Source organism: Monodon monoceros, unplaced genomic scaffold, assembly GCF_005190385.1.
Source record: "Monodon monoceros isolate NGI ecotype Baffin Bay Population unplaced genomic scaffold, NGI_Narwhal_1 Super_Scaffold_16, whole genome shotgun sequence".
Taxonomy (NCBI): domain Eukaryota; kingdom Metazoa; phylum Chordata; class Mammalia; order Artiodactyla; family Monodontidae; genus Monodon; species Monodon monoceros.
Window position 1 is genome coordinate 63000254 of NW_021703772.1, and position 20162 is coordinate 63020415.

Sequence of the window (20162 nt, forward strand, 5' to 3'; positions counted from 1 at the left end):
ACCTTTATAAAACCAGGCATTTGGGTTAAAGGGATGAAAGTTCAGTTTGCCTCTCAACACCACTGCTCACTTTCCATGAAAATCAGAAAAAGAGGAAAAAGAAAAGTCATGGTTTGCCTGTGAGGCTCTTGGAAGAAAAAACTCACTGGATTGGTAGTGCTGTACTGTATATCTCGACTTCTACCAGTTCAACCAACAATATGAACCATGATATGGAGGATTTCAAAGGAACATGGCATCCTCTTTAGAGGAAAATCCCCGTAAATTTTTCATTTTGATCATTCTATGCTTTTTCTATTGTATAAATAGAAAATGTGTTTCCCACAGTCATTGGGTCACACCGTACATATTATTTTGTAATCTTTCTTTTTTCTCCTGAAACAATGTGATGTGAGCATTATATATCCTTCTACAATGAATTTTTAATGAATGCTTAATTCATCATTTTAATATATCATCATTTCTTAAAGAATTCCCCGTTTAGGTCCTCCCTCCCCACATAAGCAATTTATATCATTTTGAATCAAGCTTGTGGCATACCCTTGATTATTTTTTTAGTTCTCAAAATATAATCACTGGATCAAAATGTGTAATCATTTTGAAAGGTTTTAATATACATTGTCTTACTGCTTAAAGTTTTTACTAATTTTACTCTCAACATTTGAGTATTCTAGTGTCTAGTTCACCTTATTCTTGACCTTAGATTAAATAAATAAGCCATAATCTCATCTCTTCTATTTTTGCAATCTTCAATCTGCAAGGAGCTTTTATAGGTTATTCATTATCACTAGAATTAATCTCACGCTGACTGGTCTAGCTCTGATACCCATGAAATGAGATTAGTCAATACATGAGCTCCCAAGAAGGTGTGAATAAGATGTACTTTTATTAATCCAGCCTTCAAGTGCATTGTGGGGGGGGGGCTCTTTAATTAAAAGACCCTCCCTTTTTAAAGCATAGAACTACCATATGATCAGTAATTCCACTCCTAGGTACATATCCAAAAGAGTTGAAAGCAGTGACCAAACAGATACTTATATACCCATATTCATAGCACCATTGTTCATTATGGCCAAAAGGTGAAAACAACCCAAGTTTTCATCAACAGATCAATGGATAAACAAAATATGGTATATACACACAATGGAATGTTATTCGGCTTTAAAGTACATGAAATCCTGATACCTGCGGTAACATGGATGGATCTTGAAAATATTATGCTTGATAAAATAAGCTAGACACAGAGGGATAAATATTGTATGATTCCACTTATATGTGGTACCTAGAATCGGCAAAGTCATAGAGATAGAAAATAGAATAGAGGTTAACAGGCGCTGGCTGGAGAGAGGGAGGAAGGGGATGTTAAATTGAATGGGTATAGTTTTTGTTAGGAATGATGAAAAACTTTTGGGAATAAATGTGGTGATAGTTCCCATTTTGAAGGTATTTGATGCCACTGTCTTGTACATTTAGGAATGGCTAAAATGGTAAACATTGTTATGTATATTTCATCAAAATAATTTTTTAAAACCTATCTGTTTGCTACAAAATAGCTTTTTCATGATATTTAGTTAGAGACTGTGTGTCTGAAATTGGTTGATCACGTTTGGTTTGCAGGCTGCCGGCTCTCAGATTGGGATGATGGTCAATTCCTTCACTAACATCACCGTGGCCATGATCATCGCCTTCTTCTTTAGCTGGAAGCTAAGCCTGGTCATAGTGTGCTTCTTCCCCTTCCTGGCTTTATCGGGAGCCATACAGACCAAAATGTTGATGGGATTTGCCACTCATGACAAGCAGGCTCTGGAGGTCGCAGGACAGGTAATCTCCCAGACCCACTTTTCAGACTGCTTATGGCTGAGTGGCTGTCAGACTGCTAAGAATGAGGGGTGCAAACAGACTTAAGGAAACTGTCAGCCTACAAACATTCATGGTTAGGAACTTCCCATTAGCCTTTTTCATATACGCCTCTGATGATATGAGATTGAGCAGGTGTGGAGAAATAGTGGGGAAAACACAGAGGGTTACATGTTCAGTTTCCTGTCAAACAGTTATTTTTTATACATCCCAGTTAGGTGTAGTATTCTCCTTTGCAAGAGAGGATAGTTCATTTTCCTCTTTATTTGGTTTTTTCAGCTTAATGGTTTCTCCAGGTCATGCCAACCACACAGAGAGGAGTTACTATCTTTTTAATGGCACATGCTTTTAACTTTCACACTTCAGTGTCTGCCTGACTTGTGGCAAATGTCTTTCCCAAAGAGAACCATGAGATATACACAGTTTAGGTCTTGAATACACTTAGGTTTTAGATATGCACTTTTTTTTTTTTTTTTTTTTTGTGGTATGCGGGCCTCTCACTGTTGTGGCCTCTCCCGTTGAGGAGCACAGGCTCCGGACACGCAGGCTCAGCAGCCATGGCTCACGGGCCCAGCCGCTCCGCGGCATGTAGGATCTTCCCGGACCGGGGCACGAACCCGTGTCCCCTGCATCGGCAGGCGGACTCTCAACCACTGTGCCACCAGGGAAGCCCAGCTATGCACTTTTAAGAGTATGTTCTAATTAAATCTGGTTATCAGAGGTAAATGAAGATATGGTGGCATGGACAGATATCAGGGATAAAGAATCATGCACACACACATATACACACCCTCACCTTTTAACAAATTTACTCTAAACTAGGTTTTTTCTCTTTAAAGAGGGAATGTGAACATCGCCCAAGTAGGCAGAAGCCAAAATAATTTCGTATGCCAGTAGTAGGAAGTAGCCCACTTTTGTACCTTTTTTAGGATAGGACCGTAATTCAGAAACAGTGGTTATTTACCTTAGAGTAGGGATTGAAGCAAATACAAATTTGTAGTATAGACTAAAAGATAAACTTCATACTCAGTTTTAATCTATCTTATATAGTATTTGGTCATAATTTTTTAAGAAATAGAATCTAATATTTTAGGTTTCTATTATTAAACAATCTTTTTCTCTCAGACACATTTAAAGATACCATTTTGAACATTTCAAATGAATTCACAAAGATAGCCTTGTGTACCGTTTTTCCCCCTCTTCTCTCTTCCTCAACAAGTAGAGGCAACAAAGCCATGTTAGGATCAAGTAGAACTTGTGTTGAACTGATAGAATGTCTCAGGGTCCAGTCAAATTGATCTCCAGCAACTTCTCTATGTTCCCAGATGATGCCCCCGTCTGTGCTGTATACTGCCTTCTGTCATTTGCAGCAGGTCTAATCCATGTAACGGTTGAAAATGTCATGAAAGCAGTTATCTCTGCTCTTTTATTTCTAAAACTCTTTTTCATTCTTCAGATTACAAACGAAGCCCTCAGTAATATTCGCACTGTGGCTGGGATTGGAAAGGAGAGGCAGTTTATAGAAGTGTTTGAGACTGAACTGGAGAAGCCATACAAGACAGCCATCCGAAAAGCAAATGTTTACGGATTCTGCTTTGGTTTTTCCCAGTGCATTGTGTTCGTTGCTAATTCTGCTTCCTACAGATATGGAGGTTACTTAATTCCCAATGAGGGGCTCCATTTCAGCTATGTGTTCAGGTGAGGACTACCTGGCCAGAGTCATAAAAGATCAGCGCTCCAGGGAGGAATGGTCTGGTTCTATCCGTTAGCTTCTGCTGCTTAAACCGTCCCAAGCATGGCGTCTTAAACAGCTCAGATTAATATTTCTTAAAGATTCTGTGTGCTGTCAGGGTGGTTCTTCTGGACTGGGCTGACTCAGTCAGGCTTCTGAGTGCCCTTCTTTCTCCACATGGCCTCTTAGCAGCTGAGCTTGTTTTCTTCACATTGTGCTCTCGGAGTTCCAAGTGCAACAGAAGATTGCAAGACCCAACATGCAAGCACTTGCCAACTCTGCATGCATCACATTTTCTAATATCTTCTTTGGCCAAAGAAAGTCATATGACCAAGTCCAGATTCAGAGAAAAGAGGAACGGACCCCATCTTTTGATGAGAGGATCTGATAAGTGTTTCTCCTTTACTCTCACATGGCTATCGCATGGCACTGACACCTGATGGCTGTCCTACAGTTCAATTTATCCTGACACTATTTACCTGGAGATAGCGTTGGGTCCTCCCACAGGTTAAGGGCTCAGTCCTACAAGACTGCCCCTCCCTCCCCCAACCCTCCACACCAAAGCAAGTCCAAGTCATCACCTGTGCTTCTGACCAACAAGCTGTAGACCCAAGGTTCCCATGACCTCATCCTCAGCTTTGATTAATATGCTAGAGCGGCTCACAGAACTCAGAGGAACATGTACTTACTAGATTACCAGTTTATTACAAAAGGATACAACTCAGGAACAGCCAGATGGAAGAGATGCATAGAGTGTGGTATGTGGGAAGGGCTTGGAGTTTTCATACCCTCCCCAAGAATGCCACTCTCCTCAAATCTCCACGTGTTCACCAGCCCAGAAGCTCTCTGCACCCTGTCTTTCGGGTTTTTATGGAGACTCCATCACGTAGACCTGACTAATTAAATCATTAACCATTGTCGATTGAACTCAATCTCCAGCCTCTTCCCTCCCCTGAGGTTGGGGAAGGGACTGAAGTTCCACCCCTCTAATCGCATGGTTGGCTCTCCAGGCAACCAGGCCCCATCCTTAGGTTATCTAGAGTTTTTACCAAAGTCACTTCATTAACAAAAGACACCTCGGTCCTCTGAAAACTTGGGAAATTCCAAGGGTTTAGGAGTCTGTGCCAGGAACTGACAAAAGACCAATATAGTTTTCTTATCATAAGTCACAATATCGCAGAGGAATAAAAAATCATATTGCAAAAGGGTGTGTACAGAGTAATAGGACAAATTAAGCATTTTCACAATCTACCATACTGGTTAATGCTGAGAAAATCTAAAGTCCTTGAATAAGATGGTTCCTAGAACTACCTTATTTGAGCTCTACTTCTTGTAAAGAAGGCACATGTCTAGCTGACTCTTCCTAGGTAGAGACAGCAAAGACTAGTCAGGGGAATTTTGTTCTTTTGTTTATAGCTGGAGTCTGCTCTTCTAATAAGTTTAGCTTTGAGTCCAGTTTCTCACATTTCCAGACACCTAAGTGTGTCAAGGTACCAAGGGACTGGGTGCACATGCATATGGGTGTGGCGTGATGGGGCAGGGAACCTTGAAAAATGCGGGGGAGACGGTCTGAGAAAGCCTTGGAGGGCATTAGGAAAATCAGCCCTAAAAGAAATCTCTTCTCCAGCCACGAGTTCTGTCTGCTCGCACTCTATCTTCTTCTAGAAATATAGAAGAAATTCTTTTCTCCTGCCCCACTATGCCCACCTCAAACAGTAAAGTCTCCTTTCTAAATTTTTGCATATGTAGAGCTACTAACCCCAAATCAGAAATCACAAACTCTTGACTTGTTTAGTTTATGTAAGACTTTTGAATAGTTATTTGCCAACGTGTAAAAATTGGGACACTGCAGAAAGCTCCCAATTTCTGGCTTCTCTTTAAAAAATGAAAGATGACCTTCCATCATTTCCTATTTTATTCCGGGTGCTTGTCATAGCTTTAAGTTTTGGACTGGGCTCCTAGAGATGTCTGGCTTTGCCAGTCTGGCCTAAAACAATTTCTGCTTATGAACTGAGCAGTAAAACACACAGAGACACCCCACACCACCCCACCCGCACTGAGGCAGGCCCCATGGTGCATTGCAGTGCAGGTGGACAACTTCGGGGGGCGCCCCTCGCAGCATGGTCTACAGAGCAAAAGGGCTACCTCTTATCATGTTTATCATTCATTTATTTATTCACTTATTTGCTCGTTAATTATGCACACATTGAGGCTGGGACAAGTAGAAGGATACAGGCAATTGCATCATGTTGTCTGAAGCATGAATCACATGCTTGCTTGGTACAGAATTGATGCTTATATCGCCAATAATTGTCTTTTACACATTAATCATAGATTCATAGAATGTTAACATTGTAAAAATGCAACCCAATCCAGTGATCTTTCAACCTCCCTCTTTTTTTTTTTTTTTTTTCCTAAGAAGTCTTTTTTCCTCAAACAAATTTTTTTAAAAATGCTGTTGTAGTTGAAGCAGGGTTTGGAGATCTGAGCCCCCTTTGTTCAATCCTCCCCTCACCCTTTCTTCTTAGAACACAATTTGAAAAAGGCTAATCTCTCCAATCTCCCATTCCCAGACAAGTCTAAAGAGACCTGCTCAAGGCTGCTCAGTCCTTTCCAGGGCTAGACCCCCAAACTCCTGCCTCTTAGGCCGTGACACCAACCACACCGCGCCCTTTCTACCTGGGTGTCTGTCCAACTACAGGGTGATCTCTTCAGTTGTACTGAGTGCGACAGCTCTTGGGAGAGCCTTCTCTTATACCCCAAGTTATGCCAAAGCTAAAATCTCAGCTGCACGCTTTTTCCAACTGCTGGACCGACAACCCACAATCAAGGTGTATAGTAGTGCGGGTGAAAGATGGGTAAGTATAGAGGGGTAAGAGGGTAGTGGGGGAGGCTTGTGCTTCTGTGTGTGTGCAGAGCAGCCATTGGGGCTGGTTATTCAAGACCACTTATCTTCTAAATTCTGCAGTGTTTGGGTGAACTCATATGCCCTCGGAATGGACAGACAGTAGATTTACAAATGTAAAGGAATGAAGTACCTTAGCATTAAAAGTTCTTCATAAAGCTGGAACTTGAATAAGGCAATGATATCCAGTGAATACTTGTTTTATAGTACACAGGTACTATAAAACACACTTAGTTCCGGAATGAATGAAGCTACGTGTCTTTTGAGACCTACCCAACCACCAGGATTTCTACTGATATCCTGGTACGGAATGTAGAAAAACCAGTTTCTCCTGTCCAATAATACTGATTTAATTCATGTTTATCTGTGTTCCACATGAGTTCATGTGGACTCCCAGAAAATTATTTTGATCTCAATGAAATATCACTTTTTCTAATTGATAGTCCCTACAGGTGTTTTTTAATCTTCCCTGCCTAATTTTTAATATCCCAGTATGTTCAAGAGAGCCAAAAACCCCTAAACCCCAGTAAAGTCAACTAAATTTAGAAATCTTTTAAAATTGGTCAAATGCCCTATTTCTCCTTCAGCTCAATAAAAGGTAAGTCTCTGTGTGGTTTATTAAATGTCTATCCATTTCTAGAGTTGACACGTCAGAGGGTACAACTCAAGGTATTTCACCTTTGCAATTCAGGGCTCAAGTAACTTTCTGTGTAAGTCATTTCAAGTGTAATGCTATTATTTTAAATCTCTGGGGGAACAGAGCTGTAGGAATTTGCACAGTTACTGGCTTCTGTGATGTAATCATATCCTCTATTTTCTTCCATGCAGAATGTCAAAGAATGGGTGACAAGGAAATCCCCTTAGGTTAGAATGGGAATAAGAGATCAAATATCTTTAAATTCAATGCTCAAGCCTCCTTTTATTCTACATCTGCTGGAATAGAATGCCATTTCATTAAGTTGCTGTCTTTGTACTTTGCACTTCAGCAGCTTGGTGTTGAAGGTATCTTAAGCAAGGATTTAAAACTCAGGCTTATGTGCATTTTCAATAGTCTAGATTCTAGTAGAGCATATATAATTCTAATCTTCCCGTCCACAGGACAACTTCCAGGGGCAGATTGACTTTGTTGACTGTAAATTTACATATCCTTCCCGACCTGATATACAAGTTCTGAATGGTCTCTCAGTGTCTGTGGGTCCAGGGCAAACCCTGGCATTTGTTGGAAGCAGTGGATGTGGTAAAAGCACCAGTATTCAGCTGTTGGAACGTTTCTATGATCCTGACCAAGGGAAGGTGGTAAGCAATGCAAAATTCTCAATGCATTTGAGAATTTGGCTTTCTGCAGAGTATCTCCAACCCCTAAAAGTCATCTTCAAGGTTGTGTCTTGCCAGACTCATTCCAAAGCGCTTGCCTTGGACAGTATTTTCCAGTTCCAGTCATTTGCTGGTTGACCTGATTCCACCTCACAATTTCTAACATTATAGTCTTCCCAGTTCCAGATGGTCTGCTGCCCAGTTAGGCAAAGAAAACTGCAAAGCTGGAGATGAGTGTACTTAACAGAAGCATTCACTTACCTGTAAATGGGGCAGAAAGTGCAGACTAATCAGGAAACTAATGACTGGGAATGGAAAAAGTGGGGGTGATAAGAAACACAATGATAAATGAGTAAGAAAGGGAATTTAGTATGAAAAATCCGAGACAATCCTGGTTCAAGAAGCTAAAGCCTAAATAATATAAGGACCTCACATTGGTAGTCATATGCCATAAATCTTTGGTTAGGATGTTTGAAAAATTGGTGGTTTGCTTTGTTGCTTATTTTCCACAGAATTTCTTCCTCTTTTCTCTTCTTTTCTTTTTCCTTTCTATTTTTTCCAAATAATATATGCAAAGGAGCACAAAGTAGAATAAGAAAGATTTGTTAAAAAAACCAAAACAAAACCAACCCCTTATTCCACCCTTTCCACCCCCCATTCTCCATTTTCCTGCTCAAAGGCAACTATCTTTAACCACTTTATGTTTTTAGATCTCCCAATGATTACCTCAAAGTCCCTAAATAATATGCTTATGCTGCTGTTTCACGATTTAACGAATTTAGACCCTCTGTTGATTTATTCTCAAGAGATGGAAATTTAGCTTACCCTCACTTCTCCCCCTCCCTTTACCCACCTCCTCCCAATATGGTTACATTACTTTTAAAAGTTCTTTTATTTGTAAATATAATCAATACAATTCTGTTTCTTTTCCATCACCTATAGATAACATCTCTTGAATTCTCATTTTCTAAGATGAGAATATTAGCAATTCTACCTCTATTTTCACCTCTTCCTCCCTCTTTTTACCTCTCAAGTCCTAATAACTATACTTTTATATTATCTTTTTTTTCTTTAATTGGAGTATAATTGCTTTACAATGTTGTGTTAGTTTCTGCTGTACAGTGAAGTGAATCAGCTGTATGTATACATATATCCCCTCCCTCTCGGACCTCCCTCCCTCCCCCTCCCCCACCCCAACCCCCGATCTGGGTCGTCACAGAGCACCAAGCTGAGCTCCCTCTGCTATACAGCAGGTTCCCACTAGCTATCCGTTTTACACATGGTAGTGTATTTATGTCAAACCTAATCTCCCAATTTGTCCCACCCTCCCCTTCTCCCACTGTGTCCACATGTGTCTGTTCTCTACATCTATGTCTCTATTCCTGCCCTACAAATATGTTCACTATTTTTCTAGATTCTACATATATACGTTGATATACGATATTTGTTTCTCTCTTTCTGCCTTACTTTACTCTGTATGACAGACTCTAGGTCCATCCACATCTCTACAAATGACCCAGTTTCATTCCTTCTTATGGCTGAGTAATATTCCATTGTATATATGTACCACATTTAAAAAATATATATAAAATGCTTACCTTTTGTTTATAACATTTATTATCTTTCACACTTTTACTCTAGGTTGATTCTAAAAGTTGAAAATCTACTAACAACTTTTATTATGGCTAAGTAAATATTGTTCATCTCATAGTTAAGTAGTGAGGTACATTAGCATTACATTTTTCTTTCTTGATTGTTTTTCTGAAAGACTTTCTTTTTTCTTGCATTCTCTGCCTTTATAAAATCTTTAGTTTCTTCCAATGTATCTCTCCTGATACCTATTCAGAGGAACCTGCTTCTTTCCCTTATTTCTGCCACTGCCTGGACTAATTACATCCTACACCTGCTGAACAACTGTCAGCCTATGAGTTTCCTGCAGTATCTTTTGCATTAGATCCATTATTTCCTAGTTCCCGTATCTTCCTCTTTCTTCAGTTTTCCGTCTCATTTTGTTGGAGTGCATCTGCAAGTAGTTTTCTAAGAAATGATTCAGAGGTGTGGGTCTGATTGATTACTTAATCCTTCGTTTTGAAAAAGGACTTTCTGATATCCCTGAATAGTATAATCTTCATTGCAATGAGGATAGATAACATGATGAGAAATGCTGAAAGAAACTTGAAAGAGGCAACTAAAGTTTCCCTTGCATAAAGCAAAACAAGAAAGCAAGCAAACACATAGTGGTAAAATCCAGGAAGTTATGAAAATAAGGAGTAAGAGTTGATTATCTGTAGTTTATAATCACTTTTATTAATTTTAGGTATAGAGATTTTAATTTGTTTGAAAGTATTTGGTGATTGATGAATCTAGAAAGTACGTTGCACTGGGAGTCTGATCTCTACAAAGGAGAGGATCCAGTTTCCCCAAATGTCAGATCTTTCATGTCTATCACCCAGGTAGACTGTGAACTACATGACATGCAGGGACCTGAATCCTTCATGTTTGACTTCTTCAACACTAACATGTATATTAAGTATATTTCTCTGAATGTACTCAGTGAATGTTCTGGTCACAGGTAGAAAGCAATGCCCGTGAAGAAATCAGTATGATTCCTTGCACTTCATAGACACAATATATTTTGTTACATCATCGTAAAATGTTTCTACAAACATTTTTCAGTAGGAAAAATACCACCGTTAATGCAATTTTTAAAAATCCTCTTTGCTTTTAAGGAAGCTAACAAACGCAAACATTCAACGTTTTCAATGTTTAATTGGGTACCTGTGATGTGCCCAGCACTGCATTAGGCCCTGTGAGAAATTCTAAGGAGCATGAAGCATGTCTTATGTCTTCTAGGAGCTTACAATACTAGCATATAGACAACAATTAGCAAACAGCTCCAGTATTTAATTGTTAAATCGTGCTTTGCAGTCTATCAGTACTATGGAAAACGCATAGAGGAAGATGAGCGAGGGCTAATTGTTGAAGAATGCCTTATATTTTTTCTAGTAGTGTTTGTTTTTTACACTGTGAAAAAATTATCGAAAACATCATATATTTACACCATTTAATATAATCTTTTTCTGAAATCATGGGGCCAAATACTTTACAGTATTACAGTATGTGAGACATACTGTACCTTTACTATTCTAAGCCTGTTAAGTGAAAGAGCTCAAATGGTAGACATATGAGTTCCTGTAATTAACTGCCTAGATAGATTATGAATTCCTAAAAAACAGAGATTTTTTCTTTCTTTCTTTATTATTGTTTTAACATTTTTATTGGAGTATAATTGCTTTACAATGTTGCGTTAGTTTCTGCTTCATAACAAAGTCAATCAGCTATATGTATACATATATCCCCATATCTCCTCCCTCTTGCATCTCCCTCCCACCCTCCCTATCCCACCCCTCTAGGTGGTCACAAAGCACCGAGCTGATCTCCCTGTGCTATGTGGCTGCTTCCCACTAGCTATCTGTTTCACATTTCGTAGTGTATATAAGTTCATGCCACTCTCTCACTTCATCCCAGCTTACCCTTCCCACTCCCCGTGTCCTCAAGTCCATTCCCTACATCTGGCGTCTTTATTCCTGTCCTGCCCCTAAGTTCTTCAGAACCACTTTTTTTTTTTTTTAGATTCCATATATATGTGTTAGCATATGGTATTAGTTTTTCTCTTTCTGACTTACTTCACTCTGTATGACAGACTCTAGGTCCATCCACCTCACTACAAATTATTTTTTCTTTATATAGCATACAAAAGACTGTCCAGCATGGTGCCTTTGTGGCAGGTAATTCAATATATGTTTGTTGGTTGACTAAGTGAATAAATGTACTCCTTTCTTACTGGGGTCTGTTATCTCAATTATTCAGAGGTTAGTATCAGTGAAATCAAGGAAACAGGTTTGATTCTTACATTGTCCAACAGCTTTTCATAGGAAACCCCATTTCATAACCCATGGAGTCTCAAAATTGAGCAATTCTGTGTACTTGGAGAGGATGTGCTGCACCAAAGGATAAGGGGAAGTTGTTTTTTTTCTTAACTAGATACTGTCTGGAGTGCCTTTCCTGTTTGTATAATGCTACCCGTAGAACTAGAATTTGGGAAACAAACAACCATGTCTGATCACAACTTTGACACCACTTCTGGCAGACACCACCTCCAGAGGTCAAAGGCAACATAATTTATTTCCAAGAATCCTTAGATTGTTGTCTGTTAGGCAAAGCAAATATCTTGCATAACACTAACTCTAGGATACAAACTTTCCTCACTGCTGGAATTCTAAAACTCAGTGCGCTGGCTGTCACCTCTATTTGGCAGATGATAGATGGGCATGACAGCAAAAATGTAAACGTCCAGTTTCTCCGCTCGAAGATTGGAATCGTTTCCCAGGAACCAGTGTTGTTTGCCTGTAGCATAGTGGACAATATCAAGTATGGAGACAACACCAAAGAAATCCCCACGGAAAAAGTCATAGAAGCCGCAAAGCAGGCTCAGCTGCATGACTTTGTCATGTCCCTTCCAGAGGTGGGTACCAAGTCAGAGTCATTCCCTGTGGCAGACAGGGAGGAAGAGAGGTAGAATGACTAAAAAGTATTATGACTGTGGCTCACGGAGAAGGTCAAAGGCAACACAGCTTATTTCCCAGTGCCCCGAGATCGTCTCAGTCTTTTACGCAAAATGAATGTCCTTCATCAACATAATCTTTAGTTTTGGAAAGTAGTATATTATCCAACGCAAAGGATGCTCTGTTACTTGTTGTAAGTGAAGCAGTACCACACTGAGCATCAGCTTAGCATAACGGAAAAACATCCTGAGATTTGGAACAGACATTGATTTGAATCCAAGCTTGGCCACTTTCTAGTGTAAAGTTACTTCTGTAACAATTACTTTTCTGAGACTCAGTCGTCTACAAAATGCAAAAAATAACAGAATGAGAGAGCACACATAATAGCCTCAGAAAGAAAGCTGCTGCTGTTACTATTATCACCATGATCATTTCATTACTTGGCAGCAACTCCTGTGCGTGGTGGGTAAGTTGCATTTGCCTTGGAGTTCCTCACTTTCCCAGAGCCAAGTTTGAATGTAGTGTGATATTGACTCTGCATTTTTCCATCCACCAAGGGTCTTTCTTGGTGGTTGATCACTAAGAAAATTAAGACATGGAAACTGAAAAATAGTAATCGGGAGGAAGTGATTTCTGTAAACATTAAATGATAAGCTGGCTAGAATAGTTAGTACAGCACCTGATGCATGGTAAATACTCTGTGAATGTAACTGTTTTCTACGTAGGCGTCAGGTAGGGATTTTCCTTCATAATTTCATCTAAAACAACAAATATGTTAACTAGTTATGAAGCTCACAGAAATTTAAATAATTTGTTCATGATCACAGAGCTGGTATGCAGCAAGGGTGAAGATTGAAAGTTAGGCTTGTGTTCCAGAATGAGGCTACCTCAACAAGGGAATGGACCAGGAGATCTCTTGAAGGCCCTTATATGCCTAGGATCATTCTGTCTTGGAAAGATCTTCCAGACAGGAGTTGGGAAATCAGGGAATCTTAAATCAGGGAGGATCTCATACGCAAGGAGACAGAGATCAAAAATACAAACCTAAAAGGAATGCAGAGAAAGGGATACAAAGTCCCCGTGTTTCCCAACACGAAAGGTCATAAAACGCCATATTTTTTTAATATGCCTAAATGGATTTGACATCCTTTATACAAATTATTCCCAATTTCAAAAAAAACAAATTGTTTAAATCCTCAGAGGGGTCATTGATGTGGGCTCCCTACAGCACAGGAACAATGGCTGTTTCTGGTTCTCAAACTTACCATATTTTTTTCCAGAAATATGAAACTAATGTTGGGTCCCAGGGGTCTCAACTCTCTCGAGGGGAGAAACAACGCATTGCTATTGCTCGGGCCATCATACGAGATCCTAAAATCTTGCTACTAGATGAAGCTACTTCTGCCTTGGACACAGAAAGTGAAAAGGTAGGTACTGACTTTCTAAAGTCTTAGATCATTATAAATGAGTTTTTTGCTGTAATATTTGTCCTTATAAAATGGCAGTATTGTTAACTTTCTGATTCATTAGGAGGAGAAATTACCACTCCTTTGTAGCGCCCAAAGACAATAGTCTAGAGAAAGTGATTTGAAATAGGATTGCTTCAAATAAAAAAATTATTTTCACTTTAAAATAAGAATTGTTTTTAAGATTGTTTAGGCTAGGTGACACTTTTTTCATGGGCAAATAATGAGCTTTCTTAAATAAAATAAAAGAATCCAGGCCATCTGATAGGCGTTTCATATTTTATAGTTCTAAAGTTCCATGGCAGAGCAGGTGGGAAGCATACAACGCAAAGTTAGAGGCGGTATCTGATGTGCAGTTTGCATGAAAGGAAATGTAATTGGGCGAAACACAATTATGAAATTTACCATTTAGAATTAACTCCTTAAAAGTCAGGATTCTGTTTTGGAGAGAGCTAAAATGTCCTCAGTGAGGAACAGTATCAGGAGTGACCTTTTTTTTTTTTTTCCTGCGGTACGCGGGCCTCTCACTGCTGTGGCCTCTCCCGTTGCGGAGCACAGGCTCCAGACGCGCAGGCTCAGCGGCCATGGCTCACGGGCCCAGCCGCTCCGCGGCATGTGGGATCTTCCAGGACCGGGGCACAAACCCGTGTCCCCTGCATCGGCAGGCGGACTCTCAACCACTGCGCCACCAGGGAAGCCCAGGAGTGACCATCTAACTGTTACCTTACATTGTTTCCTTGGTTTCATTTTAGCAATCTAGACCCTCAAGTATTGTAAAATTACTTTGTGATCTTGTAGTTTGGTTCATTCTGGCTTCACTGAAATTTTTCAGCTTATAGACTGCAATTTAAGTCACTGATGCATTGCATTCAGCAAATATTTATTTAATCCTCTCTCTCCTGTCAAGCCTTTGGGTTTAACCCCCAAATATAGAGATGTTAATCAAGTGGTATGAAACAGAACTCTCGCGATGGTGGGCCAGGGAACAAGCATGCGTCTTTGCATCAACTTTCCATCTTCCCTTTGCAGACGGTGCAGGTTGCCTTGGACAAAGCCAGAGAAGGTCGGACCTGCATTGTCATTGCCCATCGTTTGTCCACCATCCGGAACTCGGATATCATTGCTGTCATGTCACAGGGGATAGTGATTGAAAAGGGGACCCATGAAGAACTGATGGCCCAGAAAGGAGCCTACTACAAACTAGTCACCACAGGAGCCCCCATCAGTTGACCTGACTTGAGAACTTCATGCACAGTTGGTGCACCAATTACAGAAGTGCTGTGGGTTTTTTTTTTGTTTTTCTTTAAGCAGAAATAATGATATTTTACTTTTACAGACGTGGTCATACATTGGCATCCGAGCTGATTTCTAATGACTTTCAATAGTAATTTAGTTTTAAATGTCTGTATATAGAAAATGAAAGAAACTAGGGTCAGTGGCAGTGAGAATCCAGTGTCAAGCAGCTACTCAGCCATCACCCAGTGCTTTCTCCATGCAGGAGCCAGTCCCAGTTACTACGTGGGTATTAGCAAGACTTGGAAGAAATAAGGCTTTGAATTTCTCAGGGACAGAGAACCATCCTTTGCATTTTTGAACCCTCAGTGTACACAAAGCCTGGTCGAGAATAGGCACTCGACAAATGTTTACTGAGCTGGGCCAAGATCATATGGAGAAGAACAGAAGGACTGAAGACCAACTGTATTTTTTGACTGAAGTTTTCTTGCATGTGAAAGCAGATTCATTTATGTCTAAGGATGAAGATGGGGAAAGGAGGACTTTGATACTCTGGATGCTCTCAGGCTGAAAGGGGCAGAAAAAGGCAAGTATTAGCAGGAGCTTACCAGTCAGGGATGTTGATTTATAGATTCAAGGTGTAGTATGTGGGTGGTGAAGTCCCCATTTACTGGACTAGATTCTGCCGGTGTGCCTGGAGCAGGGGGCTCTATCCCAAGCCTTGTCCCCCTCCACATTGGTTGCTGTCCTTTGTTTCTTCAAATCCCAGCGTGAAATGAAAATAGTGAATTTTACCTTGTATAAGTGTTTTCTTCCTATGGCCAACAAATGAAATTCTGCCTACAAATTAAGCCTGAGCTATTGTATATTGAGGTATATTATTTGTTTCTGGTCCAGTGTTTCCTGGTAAATAACCACACAGGTGGTTTAACAGGTTAACTAGTTAGGTCAGGAGCATTGATGGTTGCAAAGTCAGGGAGGGAGAGGGTGGAGGACAGCATTCTAGTTAAGTTATGACAAATGGCAGTGACAAGTAAGTTGCAGAATAAAAATGCCATGAGAAGGAATTAAGCTTTGCAGTAAGCATGTGCTCATCTTGTAATATTGAAGAAAGAAGACCAGAATCTGTTTAAGTTTGCATTTCAAAGAGGAGGAACATAAGCTCTGTGCTGGGAGGCTGCCAGTTTCCTGGAATAGAATGTGTGGGGTGAGAAAAACGGATGATTAAGAGTTATTTTTTAGGGGTTTCCCTGGTGGCGCAGTGGTTAAGAATCTGCCTGCCAATGCAGGGGACATGGGTTCAAGCCCTGGTCCGGGAAGATCCCACATGCCACGCAGCAGCTAAGCCCATGAGCCACAACTATTCAGCCTGTGCTCTAGAGCCCACGAGCCACAACTACTGAGCCCATGTGCCACAACTACTGAAGCCTACATGTGCCACAACTACTGAAGCCCGTGCACTGCAATGAAGAGTGGCCCCCGCTCGCTGCAACTAGAGAAAGCCCACAGGCAGAAACGAAGACCCAACACAGTCAAAAATAAATTAATTAAATAAATAAAAATTTTAAAGAAAGAGTTATTTTTTAAATAAGGTCCTTGGAAGTTATTGATGAGAGGGAAAATGTTGACTGGAGAAGGCTTGAAATGATTTGGGAAAAACATTGAATTACAACTTCAAAAATATAGAAATGAAGTTGCAAGTTTATTTTGCAACACCAGGAGTTCCAATGTCTTCATTTTTGTTCCGTATCCTATATCACTCACAAAGATTTGGTTTCTACAGTTTTATATTATTGTTTCTCAGGTGATGGAGGGACTTGCTTAATCTGTTGTGTCTGACACTTATCTCGTCTTTCTGTAATTTCTAATGCTTTCAGGATGGGTTCTGCTGTGATCAAACTCTCCCTGTTACCCCAGTTAATAAAAGTTTACAGAAGAAAAAAATAGAAGGATTGGAAGATGAAGTTGGGGAAATTTCCCTGAGGGTAGGACAGAAAGAGATGAAGAGTTAGAAAATAAAATTTAGAGGAACAATTCAGGAGATGCAATAATTAGCTAACAGCAGTTCCAGAAAGACAGTGTAGAGAAAACTGAGGGGAAAAATGATTAAATAGTCCAAGAATATGTCCTATAATTGAAGGATGTGAATTTCCAACTTGAAAGAGTTCACCAAGTGTCAAATAAAATAAATAAAAAAAGATCCTACCTGGGCACACGATTATGCAATTTTGGAAAACTGGGGGAAAGGAGAAGATACTAAAATTTTCTAAGAGACATATAATAAAGAAACATAATGACATAGGATCTCTTGACAATGACACTAAAAGTCAGAAGACATAAAGATTCGCCTTCAGAGTTCTGAGGGAAAAATTATCCCCATCCTGGAATTGTATACCTAGCAAACTATTCTCAAGAATGAGAGAGGCCTAAAGAAATTCTGTCATGTAAGTGTCTCAAAACTGCATGAAAGCAGATACCCATAAACCAGAAATGCTACTATTTGAGAAAAAAATAGAAGAGTTGGCCTCCAGATCCTTTTGTATAGAAACACCTTTTCATACAGTTACTCTAAGTCTATTCTACATGTGCTGTTAGGAAATCGTTTCAATAAAAAGACTTTGAATTTAGTAGTGCAGTCATGCATGCAATTTTTTGGCAATCATACACTCACTTAAAAAGGTCGATCCTTTAATTTTTTGATGCTATGTCCTGAAAGAGGAAAATACATAGGATCATAATTAGGTATAGTTCGCCACATATTTATTCATGAATTAAATGTAAGTTTCCTATCCTAAGATAATATCAGAATATTCTATTCAGGTTGTTTTAGGATCCTGCCTCATGTTTCCAACTAAGAGTTGGATCTATTAATATCTCTTATGCATGCAGAATCTCTCTGCAGTCAGAGCACATAAGGATATTAGTGGAGATAAAAAATTGCAAATTTGGTTGCTGTTTCCAAACACATTTTGAGATAAATTTACATATGCGTGTGTGCCATTATAAAATAAGCATTATGTCCATTTGTATTTGCTGAAAATTTCCAGATCAAGTGAATAATCTCACCTGCCTATAAGAGACGTCAGGTGAAATTAACTTAAACGAAATTTGAAACACAATTCCAATTTCTTTCACACTGTATTCAATTAAATGTCAAATTAATTTAAATGGATAGACTGTAAATAAAGCAATGCACATGATTATCATCTAATTAGCACTGGCCAACATTATAATGTGCTCATTAGTGAGTTGTATGGTATCCTAAGGCTCATAATGAGTAACCAGGGTACGCGTGATTGGCATGTAGCTGTCTGGATGCAACTACTCAACCCAATAAATCAGCGCTAAGACAAACTGTGCAGTAGAAAAAGGAAGAAGAATATATAGCCAGTCAGTGAGTTGGCAGTTCCTTCCTTCCTGTAATTCAGGTACAGCTCCTACTCTCAGATACAAAGAGATAGATGTGAGAAGAACAGAATAGCTGGAGATAGAAAGGGAGCTGTTCACTGAAGGTGACCCAGAGCTAGTGTCTACAGTTAAGAATGACTACAGAAAAGAAAGAAAATTGTGCTATCTTACTGGTTGAGAGTATATATTCCTGGTATATCAAGTATGGAATCAAAGTAAGAGACGAGCAATGTTTTCATAAAATACCTTAGAGGGCTTTCCTGGTGGCACAGTGGTTGAGAGTCCGCCTGCCGATGCAGGGGACACGGGTTCGTGCCCGGGTCCGGGAGGATCCCACATGCCGTGGATCGGCTGGGCCTGTGAGCCATGGCCACTGAGCCTGCGCATCCAGAGCCTGTGCTCCGCAACGGGAGAGGCCACAACAGTGAGAGGCCCGCGTACCACAAAAACAAAACAAAACAAAACAAAACAACCTTAGAGTTTGAAAATTCAATTAATCATTTAAATATACCCCATAGTAACATTCACAAAGCATTTCATAATTTAGAAAGCATCTTGCCTTCATAATTTTTGTGTGTTATTGTGAAACCATTTAGTAGGTTGCAGAGGAGGAAGGCAGCTGTAAGTTGCATTCATTGTTATATACGTAAGAAGTTGTAGGTTGACACCCAATCCTACACCCCTTCCCTTGCTTACCCCTTGAGATAGAGGGGCCTCTATCTCAGAGGTTGGAAAGTAAAATATTTACCTTCCCAGACTCCTCTGCAGCTAGGGTAAGCTATGTGACTGTTCTGGTCAATGAAATATAGACACAAGTCTCTATGGAGGCTTTCCCTTCTGGAACAAAGCCTGGGTTAAGAAAGCCCATTTGCATTCCCCTCTCTTCTTTCCTGGATGCACAGCAGCCATGCTGTGGCCATTTGGATAGAAGCCACACACTATGGATGGCAGAGCAGGAAGAGAGACAGAGCCTGATTCCTGGACATCCTTAGGCAGCTGTTGCAGCCTGGACTGCCCACATCCAGCCAACCTGTTACACAAGAAAAAAACACCTCTCACTTGTATAAGCTACTGAAGTAGTTTGTCATAGTTGTAGTTTTTGTTGTTGATTATGGATTAACACACTCAGTAGATACACTTAGATTTTTATTAATAAAAAATGTTGAAACATAAGTATAAAGACAATAGAGCAATGTTGAAGTATTGATGTGTGCACAAATGACCTCAAAATATGACTTTTATATCCAGAAGTATTCCAAAAACATTGAGTGAAAGAAGAAATTACTCAGTCTTTTTGCAGAAGTCACAGCTATGAGAAGGAGATGTCACTGGATGGATGTCCTTTGCAGCTCATTCTAGTGGTTTTTCAGGAACATACCATATACCCTGCTTTATTACACTTTAAGTGAATGAGGCCTTTACTTAGAAACTTAGTGTTTTGTGATTATGCTTTCTCATCTTCTCCCATTATAAAATTGGTCTCAGACTGGGAACGATCTGGATTCCATTGGCAAGATATAGCCAGAGTCGAAAAGAAAGTGATTCAAGAAGAGGATGAATTTGAAAGGGGGGCAGGCAGGGGTTTAGAAGAGATGGGGAATAATGTTACCAGCTAATTTGTAGCTGGAGACAGTGTCAATCCAAACCTTCCAAGCCCACAGGCCAGAGATATCCCTGGAGTC

General features: G+C 39.9%; 1 protein-coding gene across 5 annotated transcripts in view; it reads left to right on the forward strand.

Annotated features, from left to right (window-relative positions):
• ABCB11 (ATP binding cassette subfamily B member 11) overlaps nucleotides 1–17699 on the forward strand; it is a 95216-nt gene extending 77517 nt beyond the window's left edge. For 3 of the 5 annotated variants that reach the window (XM_029225204.1, XM_029225205.1, XM_029225206.1), the window contains 7 exons: nucleotides 1618–1821; nucleotides 3314–3555; nucleotides 6291–6447; nucleotides 7593–7790; nucleotides 12127–12333; nucleotides 13654–13800; nucleotides 14869–17699. In XM_029225204.1, the coding sequence (XP_029081037.1) occupies nucleotides 1618–1821; nucleotides 3314–3555; nucleotides 6291–6447; nucleotides 7593–7790; nucleotides 12127–12333; nucleotides 13654–13800; nucleotides 14869–15069 (1356 nt within the window). In that variant the 3' untranslated portion in view covers nucleotides 15070–17699. Of the gene's footprint in view, nucleotides 1–1617; nucleotides 1822–3313; nucleotides 3556–6290; nucleotides 7497–7592; nucleotides 7791–11558; nucleotides 11597–12126; nucleotides 12334–13653; nucleotides 13801–14868 lie in introns of those variants that run through there. The other 2 variants (XM_029225207.1, XR_003793934.1) reach the window with 2 other exon arrangements.
• The last annotated feature ends 2463 nt before the right edge of the window (nucleotides 17700–20162 follow it).